This window comes from Echinops telfairi, unplaced genomic scaffold (genome assembly GCF_000313985.2).
Source record: "Echinops telfairi isolate 266 unplaced genomic scaffold, ASM31398v2 ScPeMD7_7412;HRSCAF=8450, whole genome shotgun sequence".
Lineage (NCBI taxonomy): Eukaryota > Metazoa > Chordata > Mammalia > Afrosoricida > Tenrecidae > Echinops > Echinops telfairi.
Window position 1 is genome coordinate 3,586,240 of NW_022111312.1, and position 15,914 is coordinate 3,602,153.

General features: G+C 57.7%; 1 protein-coding gene across 1 annotated transcript in view; it reads right to left on the minus strand.

Moving 5' to 3' along the window:
- RASAL1 (RAS protein activator like 1) overlaps positions 1-15,914 on the minus strand; it is a gene marked incomplete at its 5' end in the record, with an annotated part of 26,197 nt that overhangs the window by 4,333 nt on the left and 5,950 nt on the right. Inside the window, 12 exons of the mRNA XM_004709664.2 lie at positions 814-996; positions 2,347-2,491; positions 2,973-3,110; positions 4,729-4,921; positions 6,344-6,456; positions 6,807-6,871; positions 7,185-7,338; positions 7,445-7,562; positions 8,424-8,512; positions 10,111-10,242; positions 10,342-10,423; positions 14,138-14,267. Coding sequence (XP_004709721.2) covers positions 814-996; positions 2,347-2,491; positions 2,973-3,110; positions 4,729-4,921; positions 6,344-6,456; positions 6,807-6,871; positions 7,185-7,338; positions 7,445-7,562; positions 8,424-8,512; positions 10,111-10,242; positions 10,342-10,423; positions 14,138-14,267 — 1,542 coding nt within the window. The remainder of the gene's footprint in view (positions 1-813; positions 997-2,346; positions 2,492-2,972; positions 3,111-4,728; positions 4,922-6,343; positions 6,457-6,806; positions 6,872-7,184; positions 7,339-7,444; positions 7,563-8,423; positions 8,513-10,110; positions 10,243-10,341; positions 10,424-14,137; positions 14,268-15,914) is intronic.

Here is a 15,914-nt window from a genome sequence, read left to right on the forward strand (position 1 = left end):
GACTGCCTGCATCCGATCTCCTAAGCCGTTGGCCCTGGCCTTACTCCGCTGCAGTAGCAGAGTGGTTCCAACATCCACTCAGTATCCCAGCCCATGACCGTGGTGTGCAACCCATCTGGGTTGCTGGTTCAGCTCCTGGACCTTTGTCCTTGGGGAATCTGTCCTGACCTTGGCCACCCAAACCCTCAACAAATTGACTGCCGTGGAGTCGATGCCGGCTCCTAGCGACCCAATAGGACAGGGCAGAACCGCCCCTGTGGGCTTCTGAGACTGAGGCTGTGGCACTTTACAGGAGTAGAAAGCCCTTTTTCCTGTAGAGCAGGTGGTGGTCTCGAACTGCTGACCTTGCAGTTAGCAGCTCAACATGTAACCACTAAGCTGCCAGGGCCCCTTGCCACCAGGGGGTGACCATAGGGCGTGATTTTGCTGAATCACTGTCTCATGGATGCAGGCTTGGGGGTATATGTCTGCACGGCTGGGTACCGGCTACCATAAGAGCCCATTGATATCCTGAATCTATACGGTGGGTGGGCATAGATCTGGGGGAACGACGTGTATGGGTGGTGGCAATGGCAGAACATGATTATGGGCCATGCCTGGCCCATCCTGTGCCCACTTGTGCTCTGGGATCAGAGTGAGATGGGGGAGCATGATTATGGGGGTGCCTGGCCATCTTGTGTCCACTTTTGCCCCAAGCTGTGATCAGAGCCTGGCCTGAGACTTGAGGGGGGTGTCTCTGAGTTGTGATGGGTCCCAAGAGGAGCTCAGGGTGGGGGCAGGGGTGCCACTGCTAAGCACCTCTCCACCAGGGGCTGGGCCCCACCTGCAACTCTGGGGTCTTGGAGTAGGACAGGGTCTCCCCGCTGAGCCGGAAGTAGCGCTTCTTGAAGGTGAAGCGTGTGGCCAGGCTGGCAGACTCCTCCTTGCGCTTCAACAGGTAGCCTTCTCGGACAGTCACAGAGGGCGGGACCAGGACCCGGGCTGGGCCCCCAGCCGCTGCCAAATAGAGAAGGGGACAGTCAGCCCTCCCTGGGGGAGCTCCACCTGCCCCACCAGCTGGCCCAGGGCTCCAAGGACCAGCTGGGTTCTGGATCCCCTGAAAGGGATGGGCGTGGTGCCCTGGGCCCTCCACTTCCTCCTAGGGCCTGGGATTCTGCCACGGGTCAGCAGAGGGAACCATATCCAATGGGACCGGCCCCAGGGCCACAACCAGGGCCCCACAGGCTGCTCCTCTCTGACTTGAACTGAACTCTGTCATAGTTGGGGTCCCACAGGGCGATATGGACCTAACCCCTCCCTGGATCCCTTCCTGGGTCCCTTCCACACAGTTAGTAAAAGACCCAATCCTTATATTCTCAAACAAAACCCACAGCCATTGAGCTGGACTTGACTCCGATGCTTATCAATCCTATAGGACAGGGTAGAACTAGCCCCGTGGATTTCCGACACTGGAGCTCTACACAGGGGTAGAAAGCTTCCATCTGTCTCCCGCAGAGCTGCTGCTGGTTTCAAACTGCCGACCTTGTGGTTAGCAGCCCAATGCATAACCATGACGCCACCAGGGCCCCTCCACATCCTCAGAGTGGCCTCCAACCCCACGGGGTCTGGGCTCCTACCCCTCGGTCTCCAGCCTTCTCCCTGGACCCCAGGGCCTTTGCACTTGCTATTCCCTCTGCCTGGAAAACTCTCTCCCGGGATCACCATGACTCGTCCCTGTCTTCCTGCAGGTCTTCACCCTGATGTCACCTCCTTAAGAGCCCTCCTATTCCACCTGTCAGAATCTCCACCTGTGTCCCCCCCCCACCCCATCCCCACCCTGGGACCGGGACTCAGTGTCCTCAGGACATCCGCTTCGCTGGTTCATTGCTTTCACAGCCTGTGGCGCCCCAGAGTGAAGCTGCCTGAGCCCCGACCCCTTCCTCTCTCTCTCACTGTTGCTTCCCCTGCACCCCAGGATGCGGCTCTTGTGCTCCCTCAAGGCCATTCCGACTCATAGCCGGCCCAAAGCTACCTAGGGTTTCCAAGGCTGTGGTTTTTAGAAAAGCTGGTCGCCCCGTCTTGTCTCCCTTAGAGCTACGGGCGGATTTGAACTGCAAACTTGTGGTTTACAGCCAGGTGCTTAGTCACCAGCCCGCCAGGCTACCTGATGATTGAATGCACCCAGTGCCACAGGCCCACCCACTTCCCCTAATTAGCTGGAGGGTGGGGGTCCTGAGGCAAGCCGGTCTCCAGGACCTGGCCTAGGAAATGGTCCTGGGGCCAGATTGTTCTCAGGGCTAGGGAGGGGAGGGAGGCCCGAGGGCCCAGGAGGTAGACAGCCAGGTGAGGCAGGGCCCAGATACTCACCTTCCTCCCCTTCCACATCCACCAACCGGTCCAGGAAGTCCCTCACTCGGGAGATGCTCTGCAGCAGGAAGGGATGGAGGGGCGCCATCCACAGCTCCTTGCCCTGGCCCAGCTGCTGGCCCAGGTTCCCGATGCTCTGCACAGCCTGCAGCAGAGGGGCAGAGGACACCAAGTCACGGTCCCAGGGTTGGGGTGGGGGTGGTCTGTGGATCCCGGACTCCTGAGTCCCAAAGCAGGGCTCAACAAAGAAGACCCCCTTACCCTGCCCACCCCATCTCCCCACCCAAGACTGCCCAATCCTATCATGCATACTCTAGAACCCAGTCAAACCTCCAGACTTGGCTGCTTTGCAAAGGAAGGGCTAATTCACACTAAAGTGTCAATGACTGCTAGCCTGCCTTCCATTTTCCTTTTGAGAAAGTGGGGAGGAGGGGGGGTATCTCAGTTTTAGAAGACATTGGAGAGGGTCAAGACTGCCTTCATAACTCAGAGTGCTAATAGTGGTTGGGGCCTCACACATGGGCTTCTCTGGGCCTCCGGTGGGTCTTCTGAGGGTCTGGTCTCCCAGCCTTGTTCCCACCATGCTGTCCCCCATTGGCTGAGAGCTTCGGGGACAGGGCAGACACCTTGGCGAGCAGGAGCAGCGAGCGGCTGGTCTGGGGGTCTGCGTGCTGGTCCCGGAGGTCAAAGAGCTTTGGAGTGAGGATGGCAGGTGCAAAGAACCGCAGGAAGAGGAAGCCACTGATGGCCAGGTACTTCACGTCCTGCCGGGAACAGCAGCACCTGCGCGTGAGAGGGGGCCCCATGCCCATTTCTGGGGGTGGGGGGGGCCAGAGGCAGCCAGGGGCAAAGGGAAAGAGGGACCCTCCTGGTCAGCTAAGGGCCAGTGGTGTCCACTTGGAAGTCTCTTTTCCTCTCCAGGCCTCCGTTTCTCCACCAGGGAAAACAGAGTCATGAGACCATGCTTGCACCATCTGACTTAGGTCAAGCTTCCCCCAGTGCCTAAAGGCCACAGGTTCATGACAGAGCCTCCACCCTCATTCCCATTTCACAGATGGGGAGGCAGAAGCTCAGAGATGCCCAGCGACTTGCCCAGGACCACACCGCTGAGGAGTAGAGGAGGCAGGATCGGAACGCAGATCGCTGGGATTCAAGAACAGCGACAGACTGGGTATGTCTCCATACATCTGTCTGTGCCTCCGAGGGGTTATCGTGCCCGTTTTACAGACGAGAGGACTGAGCCCAGAGCAGGCAGGCCATGTACCCCAGGGCTATAAATAGCAGAGGCAGAATGAGAACCCAGGCAGGCATTCACCACCCTTGCCTGCCCTTCCACACCAGCTCCTGAGCAGGGCCAGCAGCTATGCACACGGGCGGGATCACAGTCCACCCTGGGCTCACGCTGCAGGGCCCCTTACAGCTGAGGGAACTGAGGCCTGGTAGTGGGCCCAGAACGCATCCACAGGCTGCTCCTGACACATTGTGTGAGGTGGGTCCCCCTCCAATCCGGAAGAGGGTGTGCCCAGAACCTGGGTGCATCTGGCTTCCCCCACCCTACGCCGGCTCTCCACCCACCCACCTCTCACACTCTCCAGCTATATTTAGCCCCAAAATATGTGCTCCTGGGCTTTTTTGGGGGGTTGTATTCACACATGAGACAATACGCTCTCCTGGGTGTGTGCCAGCTTCCGGGGGCACATCGGCTTCACAGCAAGCTTTAGCTAGGAGTGAGCGGCCCGAATGGAGGGTCTCTGTCCTGCCCCTCCGTTTCCCCCTCCCCAGGGCTCTCCTTCAACCCTGACCTGCAACACACACACACACACACACACACACACACACACACGCCACCACCTGCTCCCCAGCCAGCTTCACCCCTTTCTCCAGGGTGAGCGCCAGGTGTCAGAGCAGCCAAGAGGGCCCCCTCGGACTTTACCCATCCTTGTGGGCTTGAGGGTGTCCCTGCTCCCTGCCCATGGCCAGGGCCCACCTTGAGCACTGAGCCTGGCTTTCCACAAGGGAGCTACTTCCTTGCCTTTCTCCTCCTGGCCACAGCCCTGGCCCATTTAACACCTCTGCTGGCATCTCAAGATGACAGCGGGGCCAAGTGGGGTGTAAAGAAGCCACCTCCCAGCTTGGAGCTGGGCGCAGAGCATCCTCCTGCACTGGGTGGGGGTGGGGAGGCAGAAGGAGAGGATGAGGGAGAAAGGACAGAGGGGGAAAGAGCTGGAGGAGATTTGGGCTCAGAACAAGGGCGGGCCGTGTGTTAGCTGACAGTGTTGTTGGTGCTGTTCCCGGATCCCGCCCCTACCTCTCTGGGTGGCCCCAGACCAGCCACTGTCCCTCCCCAGCCTCAGTCTCCCCTTTGCCCACCTCCGTGCCCACCTCGTGTTCCACCTGGGGGAAACGTTCCTGCACGCGCTGGCCCAGCTTCCTGAAAGCCAGGCGCATGGTGAGTGGGCAGCGCCCCACGGAGCCCACAATTGCGTCCACGATGGGCCCCAGGTAGCCAGTCAGCAGCCCCAGGCTGGTCTCCCGCACGTGCTCCTCCGAGAGGGTGCCCTTGAAGGAGATCCGCCTGGAGGAGCAAGCGGAGCACCTGAGCCTCCTCGGAGCCTTGGGCTCGGTGCCCTGCCCCCAGACACGCCTGCCGGGCTCTCATCCACCACAGCCTGGCCTTTGCACCTGCTCTTCCTCCTGCCCAGAACACTCTTGACCATGCACTCAGCTGCAGCGTCCCCTCCTCAAGGAGGCTGCTCCCGGCCACAGACCCCGCTTCATTGCCTTTCCAGGGTGCACCTGGCAAACCTCTGGCCTCAGGGCCTTTGCACTTGCTGTTTCCCATGGTCTCTCACACCAAGTCTCCCCATGACACCGCCCCTCACCTCCTTGCTCACATATCCCCTTCTCCGGGAGTCTATCAGAAGGATCTCCGCTCACTCCCTGGCCCCCTGGCTCCTCCCATCTCTTCCCTGTCTGGGTTCCTTTGAGCCACTCCCAGGCTCTTCTCCACCCGTCCTCCCTTTAGACTGTGCCCAGTTGTGCTCTGTGGCATCCTCAGTGCTCAGCCCTGGGCCTGGCACAGGAGAGGGCCTTGCACATTCTTTTGTACACCAGAGGACAGACTGGCCCTTTTCTTCCTATTGGTAGCCAGGTCTGGAAATTAAGCTTTCTGCTCCCGTATGCATTACAGCCTTAGCGTTACAGCCTTAGAAGCCCCAAGGCAGGGGCTGCCCTACCCTGGGCTTCGGAGTCACTCTGAGTCCACATCGACTTCATGGAAGAGACATTGTCATCCAACATTATGTGGCTCCCGTTTTCAGACGCAGATTCAGTCTCTCTGTCTCTCTGTCTGTCTCTGTCTCCCCCCCCCCCCCCCCACACACACACCAGAGGAGCAAAGCCTGGGTTCAGCTCACTAAGCCCTGCATGAGCTGCCTTCTGCAAATCCATGGGTCGGGAGTCTTTGATATGGAAGGCTACCGGAGGGATTATGAGACGGCATAGCCTGATCGGTCCCATCTGAACAGCTGAAGAAAACCGAGGTTTAGAGGGGAGCCGATGCCAAGTGAAGCGGCAGAGTAGAGGTTTGAACGCGGGACTGCAACAATCACAAATTCATAAACCCATCCCCAGCAGCACAATAAAGGCTATCCTTCTGGGGCTCTCTCCGTGGGCTGGGCTGGGCACATCGGTAGAAGCTTCTGTGTTTCTCACAGCTGCTCACGGGCCTGTTTCAGATGAAATAGCAGGCCTGGAGCCTGTGGGGCAGGGCTGGGATTTGAACCCGGGGAGATGGATTCCAGAGTTCCGCCCTTAACCTCTATACTACACAGCCCAAGGCTTTGCATGCTCCCTATGAGGGCTCTGAGGCTGGCTGTGCAGCTCCGGAGCCGCTGTGCCCTAGCGTGGGGTGGGAGCTGAGCCCTTCTGGAAAGGCTCCCGGTGGGCCCACTGGGCTGGGGGTGGGGGTCAGGGCCCCATCTTGAGCTCTGCTCACCGTGTGCGACCCAGCTCCATCTTACATGGGTCCAGCTCCATGTATTTCTTCTCCTCAAAGACACGACTGACCGTTGGCTTCAGGACCTCGTGCAGGTAGGGCATGCCCACGAGCTGGGGGCGGGCAGCACACAGGGCAGGGCTGAAGACAAGGCCCACCAGCTGGGGGCAGGTCAGGGTCGCGCAGGGAGCAGTTCAAAGCCAGGCTCAGCATGCCCAAGAACTAGGGTGGGAGCACACACAGTCCCCCGCGCCGAGCTCATGAGGCAAGGCTGGGGGGCATCAGGCCGGGCACGGCTCAGAGACGCTGGGCCTGGTGACTGCAGGAGGTGCAGCTGAGGGCCAGGCCAGTCCCGAGCCACCACACAGCCCAGCCCAACCACCCAGGGGCCCGAGGTTGGTCAAGCGCGGTGTCCCGCTAAGCACCAGGAAGGGGGCCCCTCCAGAAATGACGGTCTGCTCACCTTCATAAACTGCTCCATGGACTTAGAGGCCAGCGAGTTAGAACGGAAGAGAGTGTTGGGATTGGCTGAGAGGACAGTGGGAAGCGCTGCTGGGATATGGGGGGCTAGACCCAGCTCACCCCACCCACCCAAGTTGGGGGCCCAGGAATCAGGGAGACCCACACCTTAGCCCCGTTCACAGGCAGCAGCCCAGAATGGATAAGTGAGGTGCCTGGGGCCACATGAGTTCTTGAGTAAGGATCCCGGGGTCTGAGCCCAGGGCTGTGCTGGCTCCCAGGCTGGCTGGGGGTACATGGAGTGGGGAGCCCGACCCTCTCCCCCAGGGACCCTCTGTAGGCCCATCCCTGGGAGGGGGCTGAGGACTCAGTAGCAACTCACTGGTCCGAGCCACCTCGCGCCGGGTGAGATAGTCCAGGAAAGGCCCGGCCAGGCCCCGGCCCAGGAAAAGCTTCACCAGCTTGGTGGCCAGGTCCTGGCGGCAGTCCCCTGAGGTCAACTCCTCCAGCACAGCCAGGGGGCTAGCAGTGTCCTCCTGGGCGGGAGTAGGAAGTGGGGCAAGTGGCCTGGGATCCAGATGGGAGAGGCCAGGACCCGGACACCCACAGAACCCTGCGGCACCTCGGGCCTGGAGCACCCACCTCTGTCGGGTCCAGCGCGGACTCCATGAGCAGGTCAGTAAACGGCTGGTAGTGCAGGGAGGGCAGCACCCGGTCCTCAGTCAAGCGCACCTTCAGTCTCAGTGCCCCCAGGCTCCCCCTGCCCGGGCCAGGCCACAGGAGAAGGAGTGTAAGGTCAGTGGCCAGGTGTGGACTCAGGTGAAGATATGTGCATGGCTGTTTGCCAGATAGAACAGGCCTGAGCAGATGTGGTCAGAAAATCAGGTGTGAGCAGGCTTTGGCAGGTGTGATCACAAATTGGCAGTGTGAACAGGCGTTGGTAGTGTGAACAGGTGTTGGCAGGTGTGTGCAGACGTTGACATGTGTGAACAGGTATTGGCAGGTGTGATCAGGCATTGGCAGATGAGCAGGTATTGACAGTGTGAACAGACATTGGCAGATGTGAGCAGGCATTGGCAGGTGATCAGGCCTTGGCAGGTGTGAGCAGGCATTGGCAGGTGTGAACAGGCATGGGCAGGTGTGAGCAGGCATTGGCAGGTGTGAGCAGGCATTGGCAGGTGAGCAGATATTGGCAGGTGTGAGCAGGCAGAGACAAATGCAGAGTGAATGATGTACGCTGGTGTGGCCTGCATCTGCAGTGTGTGCAGAGATGGGTGGTGTGGGTGTAAGGTAGAGTGTGTGCAGGGATGGTCCGTGTGTGCAGAGTTGGGCAGGTGTAGACAGGTGTGGGAGAAGCCAGAGTCCCGACCACAGGAAAGACCCTGTTCCTGTGTGATCAATGAGTGTCTGTAAGGCGAGCTTCTATGGAAGCACATGTTAAAGGGCATTCCATTCATGTTTGCTGAATGAACATGTGTGTGTGTGTGTGTGTGTGTGTGTGTGTGTGTGTGTGTGCAGGCAGTGACGTGGTTGTCTGGTGGGGGCTGGCTAACGACAGTTCCCAACATGGTCCCAGCCTGGCTCCTTCCCCAGGACCCTACCCTCCCACCCACCCACTTACCCAGCATCCTCCTCTGCTCTGGGAAAGGGCAGGAGGCGGAACCAGCCATTGGGTGGGTTCTGCTGCAGGACCTGGGGGGAGAACTCCACCTGTGGGGAACCATGGGCCCTCAGCCAAGCCCTGCCCTGCCCGCCAACCCCCTCCCCACCCAACCTGCTCAGAGAGCTCAGACATCTCCCCCAAGGGGGAGCAGATGGCCTGCCAGGGCCCCCTCCAGCTCCCCAACAGGCCCCAAGGACCCAGCGCGCGTGCTCAGACCTTGCCCCACCCCAGGCTCCTTCCTCCTGCTCAGGCACTGAGGCTCAGAGAGGCAGAGACACTGGCTGAAGGTCACACAGTTGCTGAGCAGAGCCAGGACTCAAACAGGTGTCTGTCCTCGGAGTCCTGGTGGCACAGTGGCTGACACTTGGACCTGCTAACCCACAAGGCCAGCAGTTCAAAACCACCAGCCACTCCGCAGGAGAAAGATGGGGCTCTAAGCTCCCAGAAAGATTTAGTCTCTGAAACCCCCAGGGGCAGTTCTACTCGGTCCTATATGGTCCCTGTGACTCGGAATATGGACTCGATGGCCGTGAGTGTGTGTCTCCTGGCTGCCTTCTTTCAGTTCCATCCAGGGACACAAATGACATCGGGGGAGCGACTTAAGGCAGTGTGGAAAGTCCCTGGCCCCGCCCCCTTCCTCCTTTAAATAACAGTGTTACTGAGCCGGAATTTGCATGCTTCACAATGCACCTATTTGCAGAACAGAAGCCAGTGGCGCCCCATAAGGCCACAGAGCTGGGCAGCCACCCTGGCTGTGCACGACCCACTCCACAAAAGCCCAGCAACAGGGGCCATTGTCAAGAGACAACCCTTCTGTGTAGCCATTCATTCGCTGGTGGACATTTCGACTGTTTCCACTTGGGACCTGGGGCGCCTACTATAAACACACTCGGCTATGGCCATGCAAGTACAACCTTTGGGGTCAAGCCGTGTATTCATCTCTCTTGGGCTGGCTCTGGAGGTGAGTCCATATGTAACCTTTAAGGGCCCGCCAGGCCATTTCCCCCAAAGCAGCACCTTTCCTACAATCCCATCAGCAATGCAGGACTAAGTCTTTCTCATTACTTTGCTCTCACGTTGCCTCCTTTGAAAAATTAAAAATGTTAAAGCCCTGAGCATGTGAGGCAGGGCCAGTCATGTCCACTTTACAGATGGGAAGGTTGACGCTCACAGAGCAAGGTCTTACTTGAGCCCCAGAGCTTCCGTTCTGGTACCAGAGACACTCGAATTCACATCCAAGCTCAGGCCTCTGTCAGACGCGTGCCTTGACCTCGCCTGCCCCTCAGTTTCCCTGCCTGTAAAAGGGGCTTGCAGCTGTCCCAGCTCCGTGGTCATGAGGGGTTAGATAAGGGGGTTGTATTGGAGAGGCCTAGGGCAGGCATACGGTCATCCTGGCTGTTCTGTCCCCTGAGGGTGACTCTGGGTTCGACCAGCTGCAACCTCAGGTGCTTTGAGAGAGTCAGTCTTATCTACACAATAGGCGCTCAAACTCCATCGCCCCGGCCTGGCTGACCCGGGGACTCCTGGAGAACCTGAGAAGGCAGCTTTCACATCTGCCAGCTCCGAGAAGGCTTAGTGGTCTCCCCCTTCCTGTCCCTTGGAGGTACAAGGGAGCCACAGAGGGTGTCAGGGAGAGAGTGCTCACCATTCCCAGGAAGTCATTTTTGCCCACCATGTCCCAGTCCCAGAGCTCCACCCGAAGAGGGGATGGGGGTCCTGGTGGCTCTCGCAGCTCCAGCACCTCATCCCAGTGCGGGAAGCGGGTCTTCTTGATGGTCTGAGGAGGGGAGGGTGGTCTGTGAGGGAGAGAGCTGGTGCCCTCCCACCCCACTACACCCTACCTCCCCACTCGCCTCCCCTTCCCCGCCCCACTCACCGTAGTCTCCAAGCTCTGGCAGCCCCAAAACACACGAGCAAAGGGGTCCGAGGTGCCAGAGATGTCCCTGGGGGCCAGGTCCCTGGGGAAAGATAGGGGAAGGGGTGAGGAGAGCCAGGGGGCCTCAGGGACCATACCAAGTTGGTGGGGGTGGGGGCACTTCAGGTAAAGGATTTAAATGCCACTGGTTTTCCAAGGCCACACCCTGGTCCATCGCCACCATGCCTGCCAAGACCCAACACCTTCCACCCGAGGAGGCAATAGATAGTTCCCTGTTCTCCAAGGGAGGAAGCGGAGGCCCAAGATGAAGGTGAAGCTGGGGAGCAGGAGAGTCCCAGATCCCCTGGAATTCCCAGACAGGAGACCGCATAGTTCCTTGGCCTCTCTGAGCCTTGGTTTTCCCCATATGGAAAACGGGAGGAAGGACAGAGCAAGTTCGAAATGCCACAGGTTGAATGAGATGAGGTGGGTAAAGGACAGATGGTGAATGCTCATTCCCTCAGCAAACACCTCCCTACACCTGCCTGGGGCCCAATAAAAAGTCTAAGAAAGAGAGCCCCTGATTCTGGTCCCCAGGACCACCCAAATCCAGGGACACCCACTTCCCTGGGTGGCTTGCTTCCTCCTGCTCCTCTCCCACCCTGGTTCAGCATCCTGAGCCTTCTTCTGTTTCCTAGGAGCTGGCCCGGTTGCTAAGCGACAGTCATCAGTCCCTCTCCTGCTTGCAAGGATTCTGCACAGCCTCATGACTGGGGAGGGGGCCGTGGGTGGGCACAGAGCAGACAGGGAGCCCCTGTCCATGCTGAGCCCCTTCACTTGTCCCCTGCCTCCCTGGCGCTCCCACCTCCAGACACCAGGGAGCCCTGATGCAGATCAGAAATCTGGAGGTGGTGAGAGAGACACAGAGAGGTCAAGGGAGGGCTTTAAGATCCTACAGTAAAAAAAAAAATTTTTTTTTAATTTAAAAAAAAGATCCTACAGCAAGCCAAAAATGCAAGGAGCTGTCAAAAAAGGATTGCTGCAAATCCCAGGAATCTTTATGAAGGAAAAAAGAGGCAACATGAGAAGCTAAAACTACTGTTTCTCTGCGTAGCCCCCATCTCAGTCCACACACACGCTGCTGAAGGCACCATTTGTCTCTCTGGTCCTTCCCCCAAAGGATGCTGCATCTTCCACAGCCACCATGTTGAAACGGCACTTTGGGCATCCCAGAGGGATACCTTGTCGTGTTCCTTTCCCCTGTACTCTTGAGTGTGAGGGTCAAAAAGAATTGAGAAGGGGCAAGGTCAGGGCTGCAAGGTGGGCGGAGCACTGCTTCCCTAGGAAGCAAGCGCTTGCTCATAGAAGAAAGAGAAAGAGGGGGCCTCTCACTCAGCTCCTCACCACCTCGGAGGACTCAGTGCGGAGTCTCCCAAACCAGTCGCCATCACCTCTGGCCTCTCTGGGGTGACTTTGACTGGCCCAGTAGGTCCCCCGGGAGGCCGCTGTTTGGACTGGAATAATTTCGAAGGCTCCCTACGGCGACTGTAGCTGTTCTCCAGCCAGTGCTGACTCACAGAGGGACGGCGCTCAACAGAACACCATCCTCACCTCTGTCGTTACATTGTGTTTTGTCAGGGTGAGGGGCTCCTCAACACTCGAACGGGTCCTCAGGAGCAACTTTGCGATTGTGGAAAATATTAAAGACAGACTGACAGTGGGGCACAGGGGCGCCCCATCCCATGTCAGAGAATGTATTTTCCAGTGGTATATATACTGTATATACTCGAGTATAAGCTGACCCAACTATTAGCCGAGGCACCTAATTTTATCACAGAAACTGCATTAAAAATGTGCTGGGAAACTCGACTTATACTCGAGTCTATACAGTAATGGGGCTTAGAGAACTTTCATATGACCTGCACGTCATACAGGTAACATGTTCCAACATCGAGGGGTGATACCATAAATGAATAACATGATAGACAAGCAATGACATGAGTCATGGTCTTGACCTAGTGCTGGTTGACCTTGAACCCCACCCATGAGTCCTCCCGAGAGGGCTGCTGCATGTATGGTGGGCTGGCTGTGGACCCTGATTGCTTTTATCTGCAGATCGCCGTTAAGCATGGTGCAGTAGCTAGGCACATAAATGATTCATCTTATAGAGGAGCTCCTCTGTGACACTTCTGTTTTTTTGGGGGGGGGGGTATTGGAGGGACTGTTCTCAGTCATGAGAACGTACATGAAGACTTATTGATAGCTCATCACCGTGAGAGTTCCCCCACCAGTCGGCTCTCCAGACCCGTCGTGATGAGCATGGATGATTTAGCTGCAGGACATCCTCATCCGGTCCCTCCGTTGACCACAATGTGTGAGCATGTCCGTCCATCTCTGGACGGCCAAGACAGAGGCACCCGTATGCGGGACGGAGAGACACTGTCCGCAGCCATCCGCTGACCTCAGACACACGCCCCACCTGCTCTGTTGGGAATCACGCTGGGAGTGGACGAACCGCCACCTTCCCAGGGATCCTTTCTGATTTCTCCTGGACTCAGCACTGTACTCGCTGGGTGGAGGGGAGCAGCGGGGGACTGAGGTGGCAAAACAGGGCAGAAGGCCTGGATGGGAAAAGGAAGGGGTGAATTCAGGGGTGGGATCCAACCCGTTGGCACCGGTTCCGCAGGCCCAGTAGCTCGGTTGTTTATTTTGTTTGGGTCGAGTCTGGTGAACCGGTTGTGAAAAGGTCACTTATCGTTGGCGTTCCCTAGCAGACGGGCAGCCGTCCAGTGGCCCCGTGTGGAAGTCTCAAGCTCACAGCCCTTTCTCTGGTCTTCACACTCCTCTGAGCGGCAGCGGCACGCGGATAGCATGTGGAGATAATGGACGACCTCGCGGTATATGGGGTTTGGTTTGTTTTTAATATTGAAAACGGTCACTGGGGCAGCAACCCCGTTAAGTCATTTGAATCTCACCGCTGCGTACAATCATGGGTGGGTTGAGGAGGAGAATGATGGACGTCACATAAACTGGGGCCCCTGGAGGGGCATCTGTGGGCGTGGTTGCACCCTGGCTCTGCATCCTTCCCTCTCCCAGTGTGTCTTCGGGGCAGTCTGTGTCCCTCCCACCACTCCCTATCTACCTGAAGTAGGTGGGCTGATCCCCCACCCTCCCCTCTAGGAATGGATTGGTGACCAATCAGAATCAGGATGAGCCCATTCAGAGAAGCGTATGTGTGCCCCAGATGGCGAGGGTAAGACAGTCCTAGGATGTGGGTGAGAAATCGAAATCCTTTTTGGAGCGGCTAAGGGGACAGGGTGATCATCTTTGCAGCTCTTCCCCCACCCCCTCCAATCTGGGAAAAGGCTGCCGAAGACTGAAGCTAACACAGAAGCCGGACGGAGACAAAGTGCTGATGGCGGGTGCTCAAGAGCCTGGATCCAGCCATGCCTGAAGCACACATCAGTCATTTGAGCCAATGAATTCACTCTTCTGCTAAAGCCAGCATGACCTGGGGTCTTTGTCACTTCCTATTTGATTACTAACACCACCCCCACCCCCCACACACACACTCCTGTGTCTGGCCATCTCAATGGTCTGGGCTGTGGTTGCTGGTCGCTGGGGGCCCAATAGGGATTTTTACTTGCACTCTGACCCCAGGGACTAGTGACCGGCGAGCCTGGAGCTTCCCACTCAGACAGGGATCCAAGTCCTGAACTCAGAAGCTCTGCTAAAGTACAGAGGTTCTACAGACCAGGCCGAGCTGGGGGCCGAGTGGCCACTGCTCCTTAGACCTCCACTCCCCCTTGTGACTCACCTGGCCTGGAGCATGTGGCAGCGAAGGCAGCGGCCCCTCCCATCTTCCAGCACCTGCACCGCCAGACGGATCTCCCCCTGCACCTCGGCGTCCGGGTCCACATGGCTCAGGTTGATCCAGCTGTCAATCCCTGCCGGGTGGGTGTCCTTGCTGTTAGGTGACCTGGAGTCTCTTTCTGACTCAGAGTCACTCTGTGTGACGCGTAGAACTGCCTCGTGGGGCTTTCTATACAAGCTCGCCACCACCCAGTCCAGACAGACTCACGGCAAGCCTACAGGGCAGGGTAGGACTGCCCCTGTGGGTTTGCAAGCCTGTAACTCTTTATGGGAGGAGAAAGCTTGCCTTGCTCCCACGGAGCGAATGGTGGTTTCGAACTAGTTAGCACCTCAACGGGTAACCACTGTGCCACAGGCTGTCATTTTTATGAAAGTGGATTGCCAGATCTTTTCTGGTGGTGGGTTCAAATCCCCACCCACCTGTGGGTGAGGAGCCACGGGTCCCACCATGAAACTCCTTTGGCCTGTGTGGAATACAAAATATAAACCGGCTCACTGCCATTGAGGCCATGCCGACTCACAGTGGCCCTGTAGGACAGAGTAGAACTGTCCCTGTGGGTTTCTGAGGGTTCATGGGACTAGACAGCCTCCTCTTTCTCCCTCAAAGCAGCTGGTGGGCTTGAACTGTTGACCTTGAGGTTAGCAGCCCAAAGCGGAACCCAGTGCACCACCAGGGCCCATTGGGCAGGCAGAGGCACTGACATGAAGTAGGTAAGCCCTGAAAGTCACTACATAGCGGGTCTGCAGTACGTCACAGACTGCTCAGGACCCCCTTCTGACGTGGCAGGGAAATGGTGCCACAGAGTGGGAAGAGAGCTCAGGTGCCCCCGCTGGTAGGTGGCTGAGCGAGGATTTGAACCCAGGCAGGGTCATCCCAGGACCTAGCTGGGATGATGAGAGTCATATTCTGCAGCCTGGCTTATGGCTCCCGGTACTCGTCTGGTCCAAAAGAGAATCCACAAAGACACACACACCTTAGGGCCTCAGATTCCCCTTCCTCCAGGAAGCCCTCAAGCCCCTGACCGGCTACCTACACTCCACATAGGCTACCCCATCACCTCTCTCCCAGTCAGTCTAGCCAAGTCTTGTTGAAAAAGGGTACCCAGCACACTGGCAGCCACATGGGCCACTGTTCTGTATGGGTGACGTGTTGGGCTACTAACCTCAAGGCAGGCAGTTCGAACCTACCAATGGCTCTGCAGGAGCAAGATGAGACGTTCTACTCCCATAAGCCCACAGGAGCCGTTCTACCCTCTCTTTTAGGGTCGCGGTGAGTTGGGGTCCACTCGAAGGCTGTGAGTTTGGTTGAGACAGTGGGGAAGGGACTCAGGTGTCGGTATTGGGTGAGCCCTAAGGCGCTAACTTCAGGGTGGGTGATTCAAACCCTCAGCCACTTCTCAGGAGAAAGGTGAGGCTCTCTGCTCCTGTAAAGATTGACAGCCCCAGACACCCTCTAGAGCAGTGGTTCTCAACCTTCCGAATGCCGGGACCCTTTCAGACAGTTCCTCATGTGGTGGTGACCCCAACCATACATTATTTTCATTGCTACTTCATCACTGTCATTTAGCTACTTTTAGGAATCGCCGTGTAAATATCTGATATGCAGGATGTATTAGGCCACTGAGGTAGTTTATTGTGCCAACCTGGCCAATAAACACATGTGGGGTTCATTGAAGGGTGGAGGGATAAGTGGCTCAGTGAGCCTCGCCCTTTGAGTTCTC